General features: G+C 37.4%; 1 protein-coding gene across 1 annotated transcript; it reads right to left on the minus strand.

The window, feature by feature from the left end:
- Window positions 1–1,782: 1,782 nt before the first annotated feature.
- Window positions 1,783–3,301, minus strand: LOC132144681 (extracellular matrix protein 1-like). The gene is made up of 3 exons (XM_059555240.1): window positions 3,287–3,301; window positions 2,467–2,726; window positions 1,783–2,380 (listed from the first exon to the last, which is right to left on the minus strand). The coding sequence occupies exons 2-3, from the start codon at window positions 2,695–2,697 to the stop codon at window positions 2,177–2,179; spliced, it is 435 nt and encodes a 144-aa protein (XP_059411223.1). The 5' UTR covers window positions 2,698–2,726; window positions 3,287–3,301; the 3' UTR covers window positions 1,783–2,176.
- Window positions 3,302–21,544: the final 18,243 nt, after the last annotated feature.

Genomic DNA, 21,544 nt, shown 5'->3' on the forward strand with positions numbered 1-21,544 from the left:
TCCACCACAATGGTGACTTCAAATGAATCAAGTATCAACATTTAAACCTCTGAGTGATTTAAGTACAATCTACAAAACCGTCAAGTTAAATATGTAAGTTTTGGGAGACTCCATTACTCAATTAAATTGAGGCAACATGTTTACTTAATCAATTTAGTTCAGTCAACTTATTAGGGTTTTCAGTGTACCCTCTGGCTATCAGACATCTGAACCTGCACTGACTGCTAGCAGCACTTTATTAACTGTATGCACTGTGCACTTTCTCTGCCGATGGGTATTGTCTTGTCTTTTTTCTGCGGGGTGTTGGTCTAATGTCTTACTGGTTGCTGGGTATTGTTGGTGTACATTGTCTGTTTTCTATACTCATGATGTTTGTATTTTGGGTTATTTACATCTGAGAGTTGTACCAAGACAAATTCCTATCAACTTGTTGAAATGGTTTAGCTCCTGCGTACCTAACTAACCTTATACCACGCCACAATCCATCATGCTCCCTAAGGTCACAAAACGCTGGACTTTTGGTAGTTCCTAGGATAGCAAAGTCCACTAAAGGAGGTAGAGCTTTTTCACATTTGGCTTCCAAACTAGGATTTACACAAGCTCCAGTCTGGATCCAGAACACCTGAGAAGAGATGATGCTGACCCTCAGAGGACCCCAGATGATGTTAACCCTGAATCAACAACAGAACCAACTAATACTGCTACAAGTGTGACTGCATCATATAATAATTATTAATTATTAATAATATTAATAATAATAATGTTCATCATCTGGCTGACTACGTCTTGTATTAATTTTTCTACAAATCCTGTCATACGTGCACAAACTGACATTCACTACTTATAAGCTATTACTAAATATTGTTGCACCAAATTAATTACAGAATTACTAAAGGCTGTTTTTAGGGCAATTCCCAGGTGTCCTGGGAGATACAACTCATAAAATCCAAAATATCAAATATTTAAAAAAAAAAATCATTTGAATAGGTTTTATTTAAGTCCAGATTATATAAAAGGTGACATGAAATTATTATTATTATTTTTTTTTGCTGATCATTTTCCATCCTTGGTTTTTTTTTTCATATAAATCAAAGTTCTCTGGGCTCAATGAACATATTTGTTCATTCATAAACTTAAACATAATGAGATAAATTAAAACTATAAATTGTGAGGGACCTGAATTGCACTGTTTATTTTTTTGATTTCGTAAAAGTGACAGCAGCTATGATAAAAGACACTAATGGTCAATAAATAATGATATCTATTACCAATTATGCACAAACCGCACAAATATTGAAAAAAGAAAATATTAGCCAATCAGATTTTAGAACTAGAACTGTAACTGAACTTTGGTATTCTATTGAATGAAGAATCATTTAAATGTGTCTTTGAGCTGCCAATGATTGTAGATAAACCTAAACAATGTTATATCCAACATAAAGCAATCTTATTTAACTACCTAGCTGAAAATACGCAGGAGATACACAGCAGTATTAAACAATATTTTATGGAAGGGATATCTAAGGACAACGATTTCTGTTAAAGGAACATTACTAACCATGATCATGCCAGTATCTGTATTACCCTACAATTATTGTTGTATGTCACTGATTCATGTGTCAAGATGCTGAAACTCTTCTAACCTTAAAAAAAGAACATTTATCGAAAATGTTTTATTCCCTTTTGAAAGCAGTAACATAACCTGATTCCCATGATTCTTACACTACATCCCCAATAAATAAATAAATAAATAACCCTACGAATCAGACAAAAGGTCAGCAGTATTTATGATATGTGATTTATTCATAAAATTTTTCCACAAATGCATCTGCCATGCAAACAATGTGACATGAAATATCTTATATAACTTAGAAGCAACCATTATTTTCTCGAAGGAAAAATCAAATGACAAACAATCCTTTCAATCCTTTTGCCACATTGAAAATAAACTGACTTCACTCAGTGCACTTTGTCTTGAACTTCAACTGTGATGAGTATTGTAAAATAATACATGTGAAAATAAAAGTATTGATACACAGCTATTCTAGAAGAATGAGCACAATTAAATTACATGAAAAGAATGATACATCTGACTCTTGTGATTCACAGTAGATTAACTGACTTTAATCAGGTTGTGTGTTGCTAAATTAAATAAAAACATCAGGTAGTAAGACCTTTAACAGGTTTTGGGGTCCCAGTTGAAATTCATGTCAGGTGGTATCATGGGAGCAATGTACCCACACAGGGGTTGGTAGGAAGGGTTAGGAGCCCGTCTTTCAAAGCAGTTCCACCTTTCTTCTCCTTTCTTCTCACAGCACTCATGGACCAAAGTCATAGTGGAATATTCCTCAATACAGAAATAGGACAAGGCAGTTTCCCACTAAAGAAGGAAAGAAAAAAGACATCATTGTATTTCTGGTTATCGGTGCTGTAGTTAAATGACTTCTGTTTGGCTCATGTACTCACCGCCTGTTTCGCACAGCAAAGGGTCTGTCCATTTCCAGTGGTCAAACCTCCATAACAGCACTGACCCAACCACGACTCTATTCTGTTTATTGCTTTTCCAGCGCGTTGAGCGTAAGCGTAACCTGATGGAGGGAAACAGAAGGCAGGATATCTGGGACGACCATTTCCATAAAGACAGGCTGAATTGATATTGTTAACCGAAGGTCTGGCTGGAGGGAAGGATGATTCCATCAGTGTGTTAGGATCAATGATCTGTCCCCCTTAATGAAATAAAGAAAAGATATAAATACATGGTAATAAAAAAAGAATTTTTAAATGTATTACTATTTAAATGTATTACTGCAGAGAATGCATTATCAACATATCTTGTTATGCTTTTTATAAGGACAGGACATTTACATTTATGCATTTGAAAATTATTTTGTGCATTTTCAAAATACATCAGGTATCAACCTCCTTATTAGAATGCTGATTTTCTGCAGGGAAATACATGTATTTGAAATAATATTTTGTATTTAAATACCATTGGAAAAGTCAAATGTATTTTATCTTAGTATTTTTGTATTTAGTATTTTTGTATACTTGTCGATACAGGAACTCAACAGTCTAATAAAGAGGCTGACTGGCAAAATATTAAGATTAAATGTATTTAAATACTAAATAAAAAATAGCATTTTGTATTTCAAACACATGAATACTGCCCATCCCTGCCACAAAGGACATTGTTAGAGAAATCTATTTATTTTGACATTTATTCTTTTAGAAGATGCTCCAAATTGAGAAGACAGTTTTATAAAGTTTTGTAAAATAAAGCACATACCTGCCAATGAAATTAGATGAAGTATCAAAGTAGTTACAAGTGTGCTTTTCCAAACCATGACTGTTTTTTTTTGTTTGTTTGTTTTTTAAGTTAAAGAAAATGTCCTTCTTTCCTCTTTGCAAATTTGCAGTCTTTTCTTCAGTCTTGATGGGAGCTTTAAAATACTGCAAGGCTGTGTCTGGATTTAAAGGGTTGGAAAAGGAACGAGAGGCGGGTCAAAGCTGGTGGGTCAAGCAGAGCTTGAAGAAAGGAGATAAGGGCCTAATGTTATCTGCCTTTATTTTGTATAAACCCCAGCATGATACTAATTCAAACGTCAAAACAGTGGATAGTCAAAACAGGTATGTTCTTCAACCCTATTCTAAACTATTCACATATTTTTATCTAATTAAAATGGCTTGCTCAGATGACAGAGAAAAACTCCAATGGCTTCTTGCAAACCAATCAGTTCTGCTGATAATAATGTGATGCATCATGCTTGAGGATTTGCAATAAAAACAAAATATCTTGATGTATCCCACAGCTGGCAGCTAAACAAAGCAAGACGAATATCAATTTCAGCATTAGGTTTATGGGATCAAAACTCCCTCATTTACATTTAGCAGACGCTTTTATCCAAATCGACTTACAAATGAACGCATTCATTTTTACAAAGCTCATAATTCTGAAAAGTGACATGTACACTGATTGGCCAACTATCTAGTGCATTGTGATTTTCTGAATACTTCAAGCATGTGACAAATGTTACACCCCTTCCCATACTGTGATGCAGTCTTCCAGCATGGCGAAACAAAACCAATAAAATCCATTACTAACAAGGCATTTGTTGCATCCAGTGGGGACATAATTACCGATTATGATGACTTTTACTGTTTTTTTACGTTGCGTTGCATTGCGACACATAAAACCATGTGTTATCGGAGAAACGACAAACAACAAGCACTACTCTACACTGCTCAAAACTTGCATTTGAATCATCAGTGGCAAATTCTTTAAATATGTAAACGTACTTACAGACTGTGAGTCAGAAGCTCCAGACTGTATTTGTAAAGTTGGAATTGCCCCACTTTTTAGACACAGCCTTTGCACACATTAGAATTGTAGGCTACTGGTTCAGGAGACAGTCATCATCCTCCGTAAAATGCGCTGCACACATCTGAATATTTGGGTTGAACTGTTCTGGAACAGTGTTTTAAATACAACTTAACCACTGATTTCCAGTTGTGTCCTCTTTTGGAAGGCCAAACAAAGTAGTTTTGCTTTCACATCGAAACACACAGCATCTCCACAACATGGCAGCGGTGTGACGTGATTATAAAAGTGCACCTGAAGTGGAAGCAGGAGCTCCCTTGTAGGCTACGCTAGAGTTCACTGCATTTACTGTTTCTAGTGAAGCTTGCCTCCTTATTTTTGCAATGTACTTTTGATTTTTGACTCTGTTTATGGCAAAGAAAGTCTGTTTCTTTGATAACTTAATGAATGATGGCTCATTCAATTTTCTTTCTCTTTGTACACTCTTAAAAATGATGGTTCTTTAAAGGTTCTTTACATGTAGAACCAGTTCTATTTAGAACCATAGCATCGTGAATAACCCAGTTAATGCTGAAATGGTTCTTTCTGTCAGAGTTTAGGGTTCTTTATTCCCCTACTGATTTTCTGGAGTTCAGCTATCCGACTACACAGACTGTCAACAGACTATCAGAAGGTAAATTATTTCTTTCAATTATTTAACTTTCAAATTGTAATTGGTTTCTTACAAATCATGTCTTTTTCTCTTTTCAGTTTAAGAAAACATGTAAGTGTGACCAGCCCAGTTCAGTTAAGGATACTTCTCTCCTCTTCACCACTAAGTAACAAAAATATTTTATTTAATTAAAGGTCCTTTTTTTTTACAAAAACAAATGGAAGGAGACATATTGTAACTCTGAACTCAGTTGTGTATTTCAGATGCTGTCACATCCTACAACCTCATTATCTGCAGAGAGAAACGGCCAATCAATCCCACCAAAATACACATAATGATGGACTCACAGGCATCATAGAGGATTATGAAAATACAGTATTTCACTGGAAATTGGTCTTCATTTCACTATTTCCAGTTTCCGTTTTGTTTTACTTCAAGTATTATGTTCAATGTCAATTGTCATTTAAGTGAAAGTGACGTGACCTTCAGCCAAGTATGGTGACCCATACTCAGAATTTGTGCTCTGCATTTAACCCATCCGAAATGCACACACACAGAGCAGTGAACACACACACACACTGTGAGCACACACCCGGAGCAGTGGGCAGCCATTTATGCTGCGGCGCCCGGGGAGCAGTTGGGGGTTCGATGCCTTGCTCAAGGGCACCTAAGTCATGGTATTGAAGGTGGAGAGAGAACTGTACATGCACTCCCCCCACCCCCAATTCCTGCCGGCCCGGGACTCGAACTCACAACCTTTCGATTGGGAGTCCGACTCTCTAACCATTAGGCCACGACTTCCCCACAGAATAAGTTTATTAACTTATTCTGCAAATAACTGTTGTTAGAACACTGTAATTTTTGGTACAAATTCATGTCATTAAAAAATAAAAGTATCTAACTGACACATTGTTGTTTTTATGCAAAACCCTAACAGACACTGCAGGATATTGTAATACCAGGCAGATAGAGTAAAAAACAATATCAATAAATAATATATACAGATAATATTAATAATGATATATTAATGTTAATATACTTAAAACGGTTATTTATAACACCATAAAGGTCCTATATAGCATTTTCATAGCATGGTTCATGGAACCATATAAAAAGGGTTATATTTAGCATTAAAAAGGGTTCTGCTATTGTTACAAGCTGAAGAACCCTTTTCTGATTCTGTTTAGAACCATTTTTCCTAAGAGTGTAACTTTTACAGTTTTTACCTAATGATAAAATCTGGGGTTTAATTAGTTTTATTAGTTAAATTAGAAGGGTTCTTTTTTGTGTGTGTGTGCATGGTCTAATACTTTTTTCTTTTCCCCATTCTTCTGTGAACCTAATTATTTTTGCTTGGTTCAAAATTGTCTATAACTTTGTACTTTTATGTTAATTATTATGTTGGGTAAATCTTTTGCCCTGATTACTTGATTGTAATAAATAGACACTTTAACAGACTCAGGATTGCTTGAGCGTGATTGCTTTCAAGTGTATGCTTGGTGTTTTGATGCTGCAGCCCTTACTTTTCCCTAGACGTTTTAATTCATCAGAAATATATATTTTTTATTCTCTCTCATTTACTTGACATGCAAAATGACTGTAATACAGTATATCAAAATGAAGTGAGTTTATGACATGCTGGATCATATTTGAGAACATACATTTATCATCAAGGACACCATTTGTGTGCCGCTAAATCAAATAAAATGCTGTGGTTGTCATATGGCATTTAGAAATCACATCTTTTACAGGTGAAGGAGTGGATGTCAATCTACCATGGCCTTCATAATAAAATCAATTATATTATCTCTTGTGTGATTATTAATCAAGTTATTAACCTCATAGATTGTAGTTGATTGAATAAAGTTATTAGTTACCACAAATTAGTAGTAAACATAAAGAAATGTATATTGCTGTTGGAATGTGTCTGTGTCCCTTTGATGTGAAGAAATGGGCCTCTCCATATGTGGACTTCTGCTTTCTCCTCTCCGGTTCAGTCATCACTGATTGCCAGTAGAGGTCATTGGGGCCTCTTGCCTATGTGACCAATGTGTGCCCCAAACATTTAGGTTGTTTTATATGCCAGTATGTAAAATAATATGCTGAATATGGTCTGAATCTTCTCTTCTCTTTCTCTCTCAAGGAAGAGACTCCCTGACTGTGTGTTTTTGGAAGAGTAGCTGATAAGAGTAATAACGCAGCTACCCAACCTTGACAGAGATCAGTGTTTCTGTATGTATGTGTGTTGTTATCTGTTCATGCAGGACCAGTTGCCACCAGTCTTCAGGGAGATTCACAAACAGCAACCATGAGTAAAGACTAATTGGATATCACCCTGGTGTCCGGGTGGCAAATATACTTCTTAGAAGAAGAACATTGCGTGTGACCTTTAATCACTTGTCATTTAAATAACCTTCGGAGATATGCTTTATCAACTTTATGTACATCTGTTAAGAGTTTACTTGTGTTCCCGTAAACTGACCAATCAGCGTCCTTTTCACCTATGTATTGACGTAAATAGTGACCTGTTAGAGGATAATTACTGGTGTTTCTGACATGTAAAGGAAGCGGCCTACAAACTCTCTTGAGAGTGTTGAAGCTGACGTCTGAGTGATGTAACTGCGAACTATTTTCTTCAGTAAATATTTCTTCAGTTAATTATATCTCTGATTGCTGGTCCTTGGGTTTAACTGTAAATTCCCCTACACAGGTGTTGGGGTCCCAGGTAAACTTGAATAGGGGACTTTCTAAAATGCTTTAAGGAGCTTAATGTATCAAGACAGAGATAAAGAAAAAAATGTAATGCATATACTACGTGCAGATATGCATATAAGCTCAAAATGTGAACACAACATTTATTTACACATTAAGCATTTTCCTCTCATAAAGAACATGCTTAATGTTCTTTATGAGAGGAAAGACAATGCCTCAAACAGAAAAAAACGGTTTCTAAAACAGTTTACAAATGGAGTGAAGAGGCCATCTCCACACTGCAGGACTTCTTTGAAACCACAGACTGGCAGATGTTTTAAGATGCAGCAGGAGACAACATACAGGAATACACAGACTCTGTGATAGGCTACACTAACAAATCCACAGAGGTAGTTGTTCCATCCATTAATGTTAAATCAATTCCTAACCAGAAACCATGGGTCAACGGTGAGGTGCAGGCCAAATTAAGAGCACGAACTGCTGCCTTCAACTCTGGGGATTTAACTGCTTACAAGAAGTCCATGTATGACCTTCAAAGATCCATCAAATCAGCCAAAAGAGACTTTAGGGATAGAGTGGAGTCAGAATATCATGGCTCTGACCCCCAACGCATGTGGAGCAGTCTATGTTATATCACAGACTACAAAGGAAGGAAAAGCAGTGGTATGTCTTTGTCTGCCTCCTTACCAGATGAGCTCAATACATTCTATGCTCACTTTAAGACAGACAATGCATTTCCAGTTGTGAAAATACCTGCTGACATTGACACCTGCCTCTTGGTTCTAACCACACACAAAGTGAGTAAGGCCTTCAAGAGAGTCAACAGCCGCAAAGATCCAGGTCCAGATGGCATACACGGACGTGTCGTCAGGGCTTGCACTGTCCAGTTAGCAGATGTCTTCACAAACATCTTCAACCTCTCCTTGAGACTTACATTGATCCCCACATGCTTCAAGCAAACCACCATCATCCCTGTTCCCAAAAAAAAACAACTGTCTCCTGCCTGAACGACTACCTGTAGCACTGACATCAGTCATCATGAAGTGCTTCGAATGGCTAGTCAAATCCCACATTTGCTCCTCTCTGCCTGACACCTTGGACCCATTACAATTTGCTTACCGTTCTAACAGATCCACTGATGACGCCATTGCAAAGGCCATACACTCTGCACTAGAACACTTGGAGGGAAGAGACATCTATGTGCGGATGCTGTTTGTTGATTACAGCTCTGCATTAAACACCATCATCCCTACCAAACTTATAGCCAAACTGAAAGATCTGGGTCTTAACAGTCACTTATGTAACTGGGTCCTGGACTTCCTGACCGGCAGACCCCAGGTGGTTAGAATTGGCACATCACACATCCTCCTCACTTACACTCAACACTGGTGACCCATAGGGATGTGTACTCAGTCCTCTCTTGTACTCCCTGTTCACATATGACTGCTCTGCTTTTTTTTCATTTGCTGATGATACAACTATACTATTTTCTTATCAAAGTGATACATTTTTTTTTGCAAATATGAGTACACCCTCCTGAAAGTTACTAAATTTAAAAAAAAAAAAAATGTATAGGTTTAAGGCTATTTTGATCAACAGGTAAGTATACTGAACCAAAACTTTTAAAGGTAAGTAATTTCCTGGCAATTAAAAGTCTTATATAGCCCACTGAATCATACTCAGACTTAATGCTGGCAGCAGCGGGAGAACTTGGGAGAGAACCGCCAGGTGACTTATTTCTTAACATAAAAGAGGACAATGGTACAAGAGGAATACCAAATTATTGTTTTATATATTAAAATATAGCAGAAGTAGAACCAACATTCAAAAACAATGGACTTGTGACACGGCTCCTGAAATAATCAGGTCTTCACTTAAAGTTTTAATTTAATGATGGGTAAATTTTACAAATAGAGACTTCTGTGAATCAATACTCTGGTCTCAAGAGACCAATTCAATCATTTTGGATCCAAAAGCATCCATAATGTTCTGTTAATGCTAGAGGAGGAGTACAGTGAGAAGTGCTTGGTCCTCACAGTGACGTTCAGTGGTCGTAAAGCTTTGATATAGAAATGAATGAGAGCTAAAGGTGTGAGGGAGTTGTGCTTTATCAAAGCTGGCATGAATTCACACACTACTGTGTGATGTAATACAAAAACTTTAAATAGAAGATGCTACCATCCCTTCATTCCCTACATTTTTGGGAAATCCAAGACTTTCTGACCCTCCATAGACAGCAAGGGTACTACCACGAATAAGGCAAAGAAACGTAGTAAGGAAATTGTTAAAATATTGAAAACAAAAATGTGAAAAATCTGTGGAACAATCGTAATTTTATGAAGCTATGAGAATACTTTTTTGTGCACAAAGAAAACAAAAATAGCCTAAAGACTTTATGCAACAAGTCTTCTCCTCTGTGTTATCCTAGCGCCATTTTGGAGAGTACCAAGATGCATGCATGTGCTTTCCTCTGAATGTAAACAAGGCAGGAAAAGCATGATTATGAGTGATGTCAACTCATGTCAGGATTTTTTTCAACTCATGTCAGGATTTTCATTTTTGGGTGAACTATTCATTTAAATTAAACAAAAAGTAAATTGACAACTATTGGATGCTGAAGAAACTGATTATACACAACTTTAAATGTTTTGGTTCAACATTCTTACCTCAAAAATTGCATTTATCTTGCACCAGAGAGTGTACTGAAATATTATTGTGTTAATGAAGTCGAAAAACTGCAGAAACGTGAATTTTAACTAGACTCTGATTGCAGCTTTTATATAGAATATAGCACACTAGGAATTGCAGGATCTTGTACTTTTGTTAGTGCTTAACCTTTTTATTTTTATTTATTTTTTTACCCCATTTTCTTCCGGGAATATTTAGAAAATCTTAATATGCTTTCTTTGGGAAACTACAGTGCAGCAAAAAGAAGATGTGTCGAGCAAATGGATAATGATTTTGCATGTATAATGGGTATGGCCTTCAAGCTGGGTGTGGGATTCATGTGCCCTCTAGTGGTGCATATTGTGCTGGTAACTTTTAGGTAGGGTTGCAACCAGACATATAAGTGCTTTGACATTGGTATTTATAATCTGTGGATTACGATAACCATAATTTTATTTCTGTGTTGCACAGCTTGGTTTAATAAAGAGATGCTATAACATTAACAGATAAAGCACACTTAATGTGTCTGTCATCTGCTAAATAACAGTGAGTGTAAAATCTTCCAAACAGTTGAACTTTAATGTCATTGTTCAGTCTTATAAATTATCATTTTGTTGGTCATTTTGGTGCATAAAGGATTTTCTATTTCCTTGCTAAAAAATAGATAGAAATTGCATATAAATTTTTTGCATTGCTTTATTTTTTACTAAATGTAGGATTTTTACCTTTTTATGAACTTTTCCCTTAAATTATCACAGGTTTTGAATTTCTCTTTGGAACTGATTGATATCTGTTTGGATATTAAACAATTAGATATCATATCTTTGCCTATAGACATAGCCTATTGTACGGCCTCACGGGAAAGTTCATTCTCATGCTGATCACGCTTATCTGCAGGAATGCAGCATAAAATCCAGACTTTAATACACACCCTTAGTGAAGGTGTTTTGATTGCAGGTTTGAAGTCAGTAAACAGCAAAACAAGGTGTGGTCCAGATAAAAACACATACCTGACAGTGTGAGTCAAAAGAACGAGTTAAGGCCACAAGCCAAGGGGACAAAGAATGTGATGCGTTTCATATTACAAAACTACAAAAGGCAGGATTGACAACTCTCACGCATTTGGCGTGAGACACGCTCTTCACGCTGCCCATGTAAATCACACCGAATTGACAACACTGCTTGCGATATTAAGCAGTCTCGGCTTTAGAATTATGTTAGATTTAATAGGAAACAATAAGTACAGTTTTGGAGCACTTAATGTGGCGTAAATCGTAAAATGTAGGGCTTCAGTTAAAACCAGAGTAACTGAAAAAGAGTTGCAACAAGCTTTGATCCCTCCGGCGTCGCCGCGCGGTCACGTGGTTGATGGAACTCTTCAAACAAACATGACGTGACTTATTGTAGTATTTAAGGTTAAAAAAAGAGAACGGGTTTTAAATTCCAATGCAAAGAGGCAAATTAGAATCATTTTGTGGTCAAAAAAATAAATAATCATTTTCATTTGTAATGCCATAGTTAATCAACTATATAGGCTACCTTTATTAAATTCTATCTTATTGCAGGCCATGCCTGCGTACTTATTTTAAAGTTTTTTATTTGAAGAACTATTTAGACATGATTAAACACTAGATTTTTAAATGAAATTTAAATGAAATTTAGAAATTTAAAAAGTTAATACTTAGGCCACATCCTTTTTTAAGTGATAGACCTACTTTACATTGAATGTAAGCAAATACTGAATTTAACCCCAAGTTTAAAATGGTGCTAAAAAGGCATTCAGCTGCAATTCTACAAAATATTTTTATTATATTATTTATATGACAGGCTACTAGTCTATTCTATATATCGGTGGATACAAATTTACAGTTGAATTAGGGTACGTCCTCTTTTCCCCGGACATGCCATTTTAAACTGTTGATTTTCTGTGCTAGATGTTAAGTTTTGTGAAGGACGGCCATGTAAGCTAAGACTAGCTAACCTAAATCGCATGTCATTTTTGCGCCTCTAGCGTCACAGAAAAAAAAGAAGCAAAAATAAACATTTCTTTCAAACTATCTTTCCGGATACACCGCCCGTCAGGCTTGTACAGAACAAAAAGATGAGCCAAGCCAACTCACGCCTTTGGGCGAGTCATATTCGTGGTGAAGGTGTAGGAGACGATCAAAACATTGCTATTACTACGGCAGGATTTAGAAAGCTATCAGCAGCAGAAAATGTGTGTATTTGAATTGCTTTGTCTGGTTTCAGAATATTAAAAAACAAATAGAAGAATGTATTATCTCTGTTTTTTTGTTTTTATTTTTGCTTTATTGAGTTGCATTTTCCTTGAGCTTGCCAGCTGCTGCTGAAGGAACAGAAGACCAGAACAGCAGGAGGCATAACAAGGTGTAGCAGCCCGCGTGCCAACCGGACGTGCGTTGTTCATTCCCACTTGTGTACACATACATAGTTTTTACTACGTAAATATCCTTCTTAACCGCTGCAGGTCTCATTTAAGTTTGAAGAAGGTTAGGGTTTTCATAGCCAACTCACAGGCTACAGCGATCCAAAAAACTTCAAGAGTAGCCTACTATATAAATTCAGACGTGTACAACAAAAATTAAGGTAGGCTATTCATGCACAACAATAAAAGAGTGAAAGAAAAAAAAAAGCAGACTTATATTATGTTCAAATGTCTTTCTTTGGGTAAATCGGCCACTCATCATAAGGAGATTAAAAAAAAAACGAAATGATTCTGCTTAACTGGTCAGACAGGTCATCTTGTGAATGAAAGAGAAGGAAAAGTAACGATTAGCCTGCAGTACTAGTTGAACGTAAGAGAAAAAAGGGGTGTTAAGAAGGAAAATTATTGTTTTAATCTTGGTCTTTTTATTGTTTGCTTTTTCTGTGATATTCCTGGCAGAGGTGAGTTTAATAATTGTTCTCATCTGAATGTCATATGAATGTTTTCGAATTGTAGTGCTAAAATGAGTAACAAGCCTTTGCTATTTTTATATATTTGTCAACTGTTACTCTTATACCATTAGCGATTTAAGACAAACGCACGCCATTGTTGGTCAAATAATTATCAGACGAGCTCAAGACAAAATATTAAATTACACGTTAATAATTGAGACTGCGGGACGTTTTGCATTTTAACGTAATGACCTACTTAGAGAGCTTAAAGTTTGAGGAGACTATTTGTCTGAAGTAGCCTAACAATTTAAGGGCAGCAAAGGCTCAGGCAGTTTTTTTTAACAAGAATGTAAAATAAATATCTAAGGTATGGAAAAAGCCTGTGACTTACACCATTTATAATATTTTTGGTTGTAAATTATTATTATTAGCTTTTTTTTAATGTGACATTATGACTGAAAAATATTGTTTTCTTTTTGTATTTTCCTTTAGGAACCAAACACTTATTTTCATCATGTTCATGCATGTTCTTCACTTTGGATGAAAAAAAAATGATATAAAAACCTTATTGATACAAGAAAAACATTGACAGGAAATTTGATCATAAAAACCATTAATTAACATTAATAAGCTGATAAAAAAATCTTTTGGACAAATACATACAATGGAGAGGAAATCATGCTGGTCCCTGATCCTGTGTTTAATAATATTGGTGATCACAGGCTTGGTAGGAAATATACACATTAACAAGGAATTTGTGAACAAACTTAAAAATGAAGTAGAGTTCTCAGAGGGAAAGGAGAGACAAAAAGATCTGGATATAAATGATTACAGTTTAGCAGTTGAACACACACAGAAGGAAATTGACAGTGTAGACAAGGAGGTCAAGGAACTTCAGGATGAGGTTGGGAAGTTGAACACTGCTAAGGAGGAAAAGGACAAAGAAGTTAAAGCATGCAAGGATTCAGTGGTGAGTGAAAAAATATTGGCAAAATTTTACATGACATATGACAGTATGGTATAGTGATGTGAAGTATTTTCATATTGTTTGATATGGGGTGTGCAAAGCAATGGAACGCACATTTAAAGCAGGTTTAACAAGAACTGCTGACCTGGCAGTAACCACACAAGTCAACCAATTCAAAAGAACAGGCCTAACTGAGTCATAGATCGCAAACAGTCTTGTATCTATTCATTAGTTTGGTTGTTTTGTTTTGGTATCTGCTTTAGCTAATGCTCAAGAAACGTAGCATGCTAAGACCAGAGAGGGTGTTTTATGTAACAAATGTTGCAGTTTAGCTCTGTTCTCATTTCCTAAAATCTGCCAATGTATTGTGTTTCAAAGGCCGTGTTGAGTAATGACGTTGCAGCTGTGGAGAAAGAGAAGAGTGACATTGAGGGTATGTTTATGTGTTTAGCAAGGACCCCCCCAAATACGATTTAAACTGATTATGAAGGCAAATTAAATATTTTCATATATAGAAACCTACTCGTACTGTGTGAGTAAATATAAATGCCTACAGTTCTCCTCATATGTGTACATAGCCCTTGCAGGAAATGAAAAATTTTATTAATTTTAACAAATTAAGAGAGGTATTGAAAATTGCTTTTATTTAGTACTGTCCTGAATAAACTATTTTACACAACAGGTGTTTACATATACTCCATATGAAAAAATAATAACGGATGACCCATTCAGAAGTTCACATACCCTTGAATCCTAATACTGTGTCATAACCAGAATGATCCACAACTGTCTGTGATAGTTAGCACTGTGTCGCCTTCTTGAGCATCAATATATTTTAAACTGAGGTATACTGAGGCTTGGGTTGCAAAGAAAATACCCATAAAAAGAAGGCAAACATAGACCAACAAAGAAAAGAGATGCTTATATAACCTCTTTTGATTTTTTTCAGGTAATTTTGGTGGTGAAAAGACAAAATGGAGTGAAGAAATGAATGGTCTTAAACAAAAGCTCCAGAACCAAAGTTCAGTCTGTACCTTTGTGAATGCCACTGCAGAAGTCCTCAAGGACGAACCTACCATAAAGTGAGTTTTTGAAGACATGAATGCATTCACAATATGAACACTAATCACTAAATTAATCTTGATCTTAAGAGTTTGAATTCATTTTGAAATCTGTCTTTTCTTTCTTTATTACAGGGATCTTTGCCCTCAAATTCAAACTGCAGTTCAAGTTAAACTGTGAAAGAATAACAGCAATCTGAATTCAAGACAGCGTTCTATAACAGGAATTCTAGATTAAATTGATTTCTAAGATTAAATAGATGACTTAATTGAAAAAGTATTTTCTCAAGGGTAAGTGTTGTGTCTTATTTAGACTGATTAGACAGCTTTAAATGATTGATTTGTACTGAACCATCTGTATCTCTCCAATAGCCCTTCTGATGTAACATTAAAATTGTTTCATAAAGTTATTAATTCCCTATTATAAATCGGTTTTTTATATTGTTAATAAACTGTAAACTGCTTCTATCTCCTCAAAAAACTGAAGACTACTTTTTTGTGGTCAGTTTTATTGATGGTCTTAAAAACATTGGATTAACATATAAAATGAAAGCATTTATACATTTTGATTTAACATGATAGTTTCTCCAGTATCAATTTTGTAAGTTAGTATCTTCATAATTGCTTTGGTATATAGATTCTGGGGAAAAAATGCTCAGTGGGTGCCATTATAGTCTTTATACTGTTTTATACTTTTTATTACAACATGTTGCTATATTGTACTATGGTTTTATTAAAAGGAAAATTATTACTTATTCCCTATCCAAAATCCTATTTCCTGTCTGTGTAAAGTAAAACATTTTAACACAAGTAAAAGGTTTTTGCGTCTCTTACGCTTATTCAGCCTCAAACGAACAAACTCTGGTGGAGAGGAGACAGAGGGATGAAGCCAATCAGCAGATATGGGGATTGTTAGGAGGCCATGATGGTCAGAGGCCAATGGGCGAATTTAGCCAGGATGCCGAGGTCACACCTCTACTCTTTTCGAAAGACTTCCTGGGATTTTTAATGACCACAGAGAGTCAGGACCTCAGTTTAACGTCTCATCCGAAGGACGGTGCTTGTTGACAGTATAGTGTCCCCATCACTACACTGGGGCACTAGGACCCACACAGACCACAGGATGAGCACCCCCTGCTGGCCTTACTAGCACCTCTTCCAGCAGCAACCTAGTTTTCTCAGGAGGTCTCCCATCCAGGTACTGACCAGGCTCAGCCCTGCTTAGCTTCAGTGGGAAATTGGTCGTGGGCTCTAGGGTGATATGGCTGCCGGTGATACAACTGACATTTTCAAGACTTACAAATGTGTCAATTCATATTATTATCAAAACACACAAACGTGCAAATACAGTTCACAGCTATGGCCTAATGTTTAGAGAGTTGGACCTGTAACCCGAAGGTCGCCGGTTCGAGTCTCTGTGCTGGCAGGAGTTGTAGGTGGAAGGGAGTGAATGAACAGCACTCTCTTCCACCCTCAATACTCATGGCTGAAGTGCCCTTGAGCAAGGCACTGAACCCCCAGTTGCTCCCCGGGCGCTGGATCTATAGCTGCCCACTGCTCCGGGTGTGTGTTCACGGTGTGTTCACTTCTCACTGCTGTGTGTGTGAGCACCAATTCCGAATATGGGTTACCATACTTGGCAAATATTACAACTTTCAAATAAAATGAACCTAACATATAATAATAAAACAAAAAATAATCATAAAATCAAGTAATAATAATAAAAATATACCAGCTGCTGGACCTACTGATGATCAATAAAATAAAAAAGTTTTTTAATGATTACAAAATACAAAGTTTTTAAGGAGGAGACAGTGTGCAGAAGAAACTATTAAAGACTGTGTGTTTCAAAAACTCTCAAATGGGAGCAGAGGGCTTTAGGTAGTAGATGTCATATACAAAGAAAAGTTTGAAACACAGATCGACTGCTTGTAGTATCGTCTCCTGTTCCATCGCCTCCCCGTTTAAAATAATAAAATCTTGGGAGGAGTTTTCCTTGTCACCAAGCACCAGGACATGTGGATTCTGGATTGTCTCATGATTCAAGTACAGCACTAATTAGTGCCAACCTTAAAAGAATTTTAAAATAAAGTTCAGTTAACATGCATTGTGATGATATTTCATTGATACACTCACTTTACAAATGAGCGAATTTAAATGAGTTAAAAGCTATAGCGAATTTAAATGGGTTAAAGTGATAATTCAACCATAAATTAAAATTCTGTCATCATTTTTTTTTTCAAAATATCTTCTTGGAACAATTTGTATTGTACAACGTGTGTCTTATACAAAATAAATAAAGGTGACTTGACTACACAGGGCACTGAAATTTAAATGTTGCTTTTACTTACAGGTTGAATGTCAATGAAGGACTGCTTCATTTCCGTGTATGATGTGCACACCATTTTTCCATTTGTGTGGTATGGTGCAGACAGCAGGAAGGGTTTTAAAGACAATTTCTGCACGAAGGCCTTTTCAAAAGTAGAGAGAAAGCACAAGTAAAAAAAAAAAAAACTAAGCTTACAGTTTAAATTTTAACAGTCTTTGTGGGGATCTACTATCATTTGCAAGAGACAGACTAAAACCAGTTTTCACTCCCTCCAGAAAATTTGTGGCAATATTTGCGGCTAATGTGAGTAAATTTTGCCACCCTTTACCCTTTTGACTGATTTGGACTTGTAGGGAGGAACAAAAGTACACTGTAAATGAAAGGAAGCTTTGTTGGACGGAATGCAACAATACACTTATTTCACCACATTTGTCTTTTTTCATAATTTTTGGAAGTCATAGGTCTAAGTAAAATTGAAAACTTATGTATCATTAATTTAAATAGGTTACTTACCTTGAAATGTTTCAATTAACAGGCAGAAATTCTATTGTTGCAGTTTTTCCTTCATGAAAAAGTCCATTGTCTAAGACATAAGTATAAACACTTTTAGTACAACACATTTAAAAAACATGTCAATTAATCTAGCTTCATAAGAGAAATTGCTGTAATTATAGGGTATTCTGATAGATGCATAACAATATTCAATATGAATAAACCATAAAAACACTATTACTGTACAATTAATTAGTGTTGGTGTGCTAAAACGAATATGGCTTCTGTTTTACGCTCCCCTCTTAAAGGTTGTAAGGAGTAACGTTAACGTTATGTAAATTTGGGACACTGGTATAAATTTCCGCTGAAGGTGCGGATTGCCTCACGACTGCGCGCTTTTCTTTCGTCTGGGTTTTGAACTTTTATAACAGAAAATTGCAGGTTCATTCAAACGATTCTCACAGAGTCTGTTGTCTGTTGCATGACTGATGTGTGTGAGCTCAGAGGTCGCTCGAGCAGCTTCATTCACTGGTCCGATCCATAGACTGTATAAAAACAGGTCCGATCCGATAAATGGTCCGTGCGGCTTTTCTAGCTTAATTGTAATGATTTCGTCAAACTTTCACATTTCACCAGACATTTTTATCAACTTTAAGTAATACTTGTCTAAAAAGTTTTGCAGCTAATCTTTTAATGTATTGGCGAACACTCTGGGGGAAACAAACGGACTAAAGGGAATAAAAACTTTTTTAACGTATAAAAAAATAACAATTAACGTATCAGACACATTACTTAATGTTATAACAGTTATATACATCATACGATTATAAAGTTCTCCCACAGACACTTTGCCACTGTGCGGGCCTTTTGGTTAGGTGTTGGTATGGCAACCGCAAACTTAGTAAAGTGATCTGTAATCACCAGTATGTCTTTGGTCCCACTTTTGTCAGGTTCAAGGGAGAGGAAGTCCATACAGAGGAGCTCAAGGGGTCTGGTGGTGTTAATGTTTACCAAAGGTGCAGCTCTCTCAGGCAGCGCCTTCCTCCGTACACACCTGCCACATGTTTTGACTTTTCTCTCGACATCCAGAGCCATCTTTGGCCAAAAGAATCTGGTCCTTACAAGATCCAGTGTACGATCAACCCCCATATGACCCATATGATCGTGTAGGCTGGTCAAAACTGTGTCACGCAGTTCAGCTGGGAGCACAAGCTGATAAAAGGTCTGAGATCCCACTTGGCGTCTCCGGTACAAGATGTTATTACGGAGTTCAAGGCGATTTAACTCCCTCAACAAAAGTGGAAGCTCAGTGAGTTCATGTCGCAAGGTTGGGGGTGGTTTTTCTCCCTGCTCAATCTGGGAAATGACATGCTTTATACTTTGATCAGCTCTTTGTTTACTCGCAAGCTCTGCCTCAGTTAAGTGGAGGATAACTGGCAACCCACCAAGGTGATCTTCTTGCCCATAACTGTCAGGCACAGCAGTAGCTGAGATGGCAAGAGTTTCAACTAAAGCAACACCATCTGAAGAATCTTGGCCATCATAACTGACACTGTAAATGAGCTGTCTCTCACAGATTGCTTGCACAACAGCTTGATCTACTGCATCTATATTTTCTGGATCAGAGAGGTGACCCTGAGTAAACTGTCTTATGCGTTCTCTCTCTTTTTGAGATTTAAGATCATCAGCCAGCTTCCCATGAGGCCTGCGGGACAGTCCATCTGCATCGCCATTTTGCTTTCCTGGACGATAGAGAAGTTTGAATGAGAACGTGGACAGTGTTGCCAGCCACCTATAGCTTGTCGCATCAAGTTTTGCTGAGGTCAGTATGTACGTCAGTGGATTGCTATCAGTAACAACAGTGAAGTGGTTACCGTAGAGATAATCACTGAACTTTTCTGTCACTGACCACTTGAGTGCTAAAAATTCCAACTTGTGTGCTGGATACGGACTCTCACTCCTTGACAACCCTCTGCTTGCATAGCCTATGACTCGACACTGACCCTCCTGTTCCTGATACAAAACAGCACCGAGTCCAGTGGTGCTTGCATCGGTGTGGAGTACATAGGGCTTCTGGGGATCAGCAAAACCTAACACCGGGGCGGAGGTAAGGCTCTCAATAACCAGGTCAAATGCCTGCTGGCAAGCGGGTGTCCAGCGACTCCCAAAGACCTCCTTTGGGTTGCGGTACTGACCTGCTTTCTCATCTGACTTTAATTTCTTGTGAGAAGGTGGGTAACCAGAGGTTAGATTGTGGAGGGGCTTAACGATGTTAGAGTAGCCCTTAACAAACCTCCTGTAGTACCCAGCAAACCCAAGAAAAGATCTCAGCTCTCGCAGGTTTTTTGGGACTGGCCAAGTCTTAAGAGCAGCAATCTTCTCAGGATCAGTCTCGACTCCATTCCTGGAAACCACATGCCCAAGATAACGGACTGACGTCTGGAAGAAGACACACTTTTCAGGTGATAATTTCAGTCCGAACTCTCTAAGGCGTGTGAGCACCCTCATCAGCCTTGCTTCATGCTCTTCCAGAGTCTTTGAGAACACAATCAAGTCGTCAATAAAGACTAGAACGTCCTTTAAATGCATGTCCCCCATGCACTTTTCCATTAGTCTTTGGAATGTACTCGGTGCATTAGTCACTCCCTGCGGCATCCGGTTAAATTCCCAAAACCCAAGCGGACACACGAATGCGGTCTTGGGTTTGTCTGCTTCCTCAACTTCGATCTGGTAATAACCAGACTTTAAATCCAGGACGGAGAACCACTGGGAACCACTGAGCGCTGAGAATGTGTCTTCTAGCTTTGGAAGAGAGTATGCATCTTTTATGGTCTGGAGATTCAGACGCCTGTAGTCTATGCACAACCGGACTTGGCCATTCTTTTTCCTGACCACCACTATCGGTGACGAAAACGGTGACTCTGACTCTCTGATGACTCCTGCATCAAGAAGCTCCTGAATGTGTTTGCGAACAGCTTCGATGTCTTGTGGGTGTATTGGTCTCGCACGCTGTTTAAAAGGAGTTTCATCTGAGAGTTTTATGTTGTGTGCCACTTTATCTGTTCTGCCAAAATCCAAGTCATGTTGTGCAAACACATCGGGCATGTTGTTGAGCTGCTGAGTGATGCGTTCTCTCCATTCAGATGGAACTGGGGACTCACCGAAATTGAAGTTTAGGTCGTGCTTGTTGTTTGACTGTGCCTCTGGTGACTTTGAGAGGGGTTCTGATTGTTTTACTACACTGTGCTCCTGTAACAAGATGCTCTGGTAAGCACTTATCTCTGCAATCGCACATTTAGCAGGAATGACTATATCATGGTCAGACTCATTACTGATGACCACTGGTAGCTTATAGGGCCGCTGCTGGGGAATGTCGACTAAGCTAGCTGTTACCAGCAAGCCACCCGGCAAGGAGGGTAATGATGGCTGCTCAATGACTACAAACTTC

This window comes from Carassius carassius, chromosome 8 (assembly GCF_963082965.1).
Source record: "Carassius carassius chromosome 8, fCarCar2.1, whole genome shotgun sequence".
Lineage (NCBI taxonomy): Eukaryota > Metazoa > Chordata > Actinopteri > Cypriniformes > Cyprinidae > Carassius > Carassius carassius.

What these genes read in the sequence shown, in the direction of transcription:
- LOC132144681 (XM_059555240.1), bottom strand. Translation starts at nt 2,697, where the DNA reads ATGGAATCATCCTTCCCTCCAGCCAGACCTTCGGTTAACAATATCAAT. An exon ending in TTTGCTGTGCGAAACAGGCG is followed by an intron (nt 2,381 to 2,466) that starts GTGAGTACATGA and finishes TTCCTTCTTTAG; the next exon opens with TGGGAAACTGCCTTGTCCTA.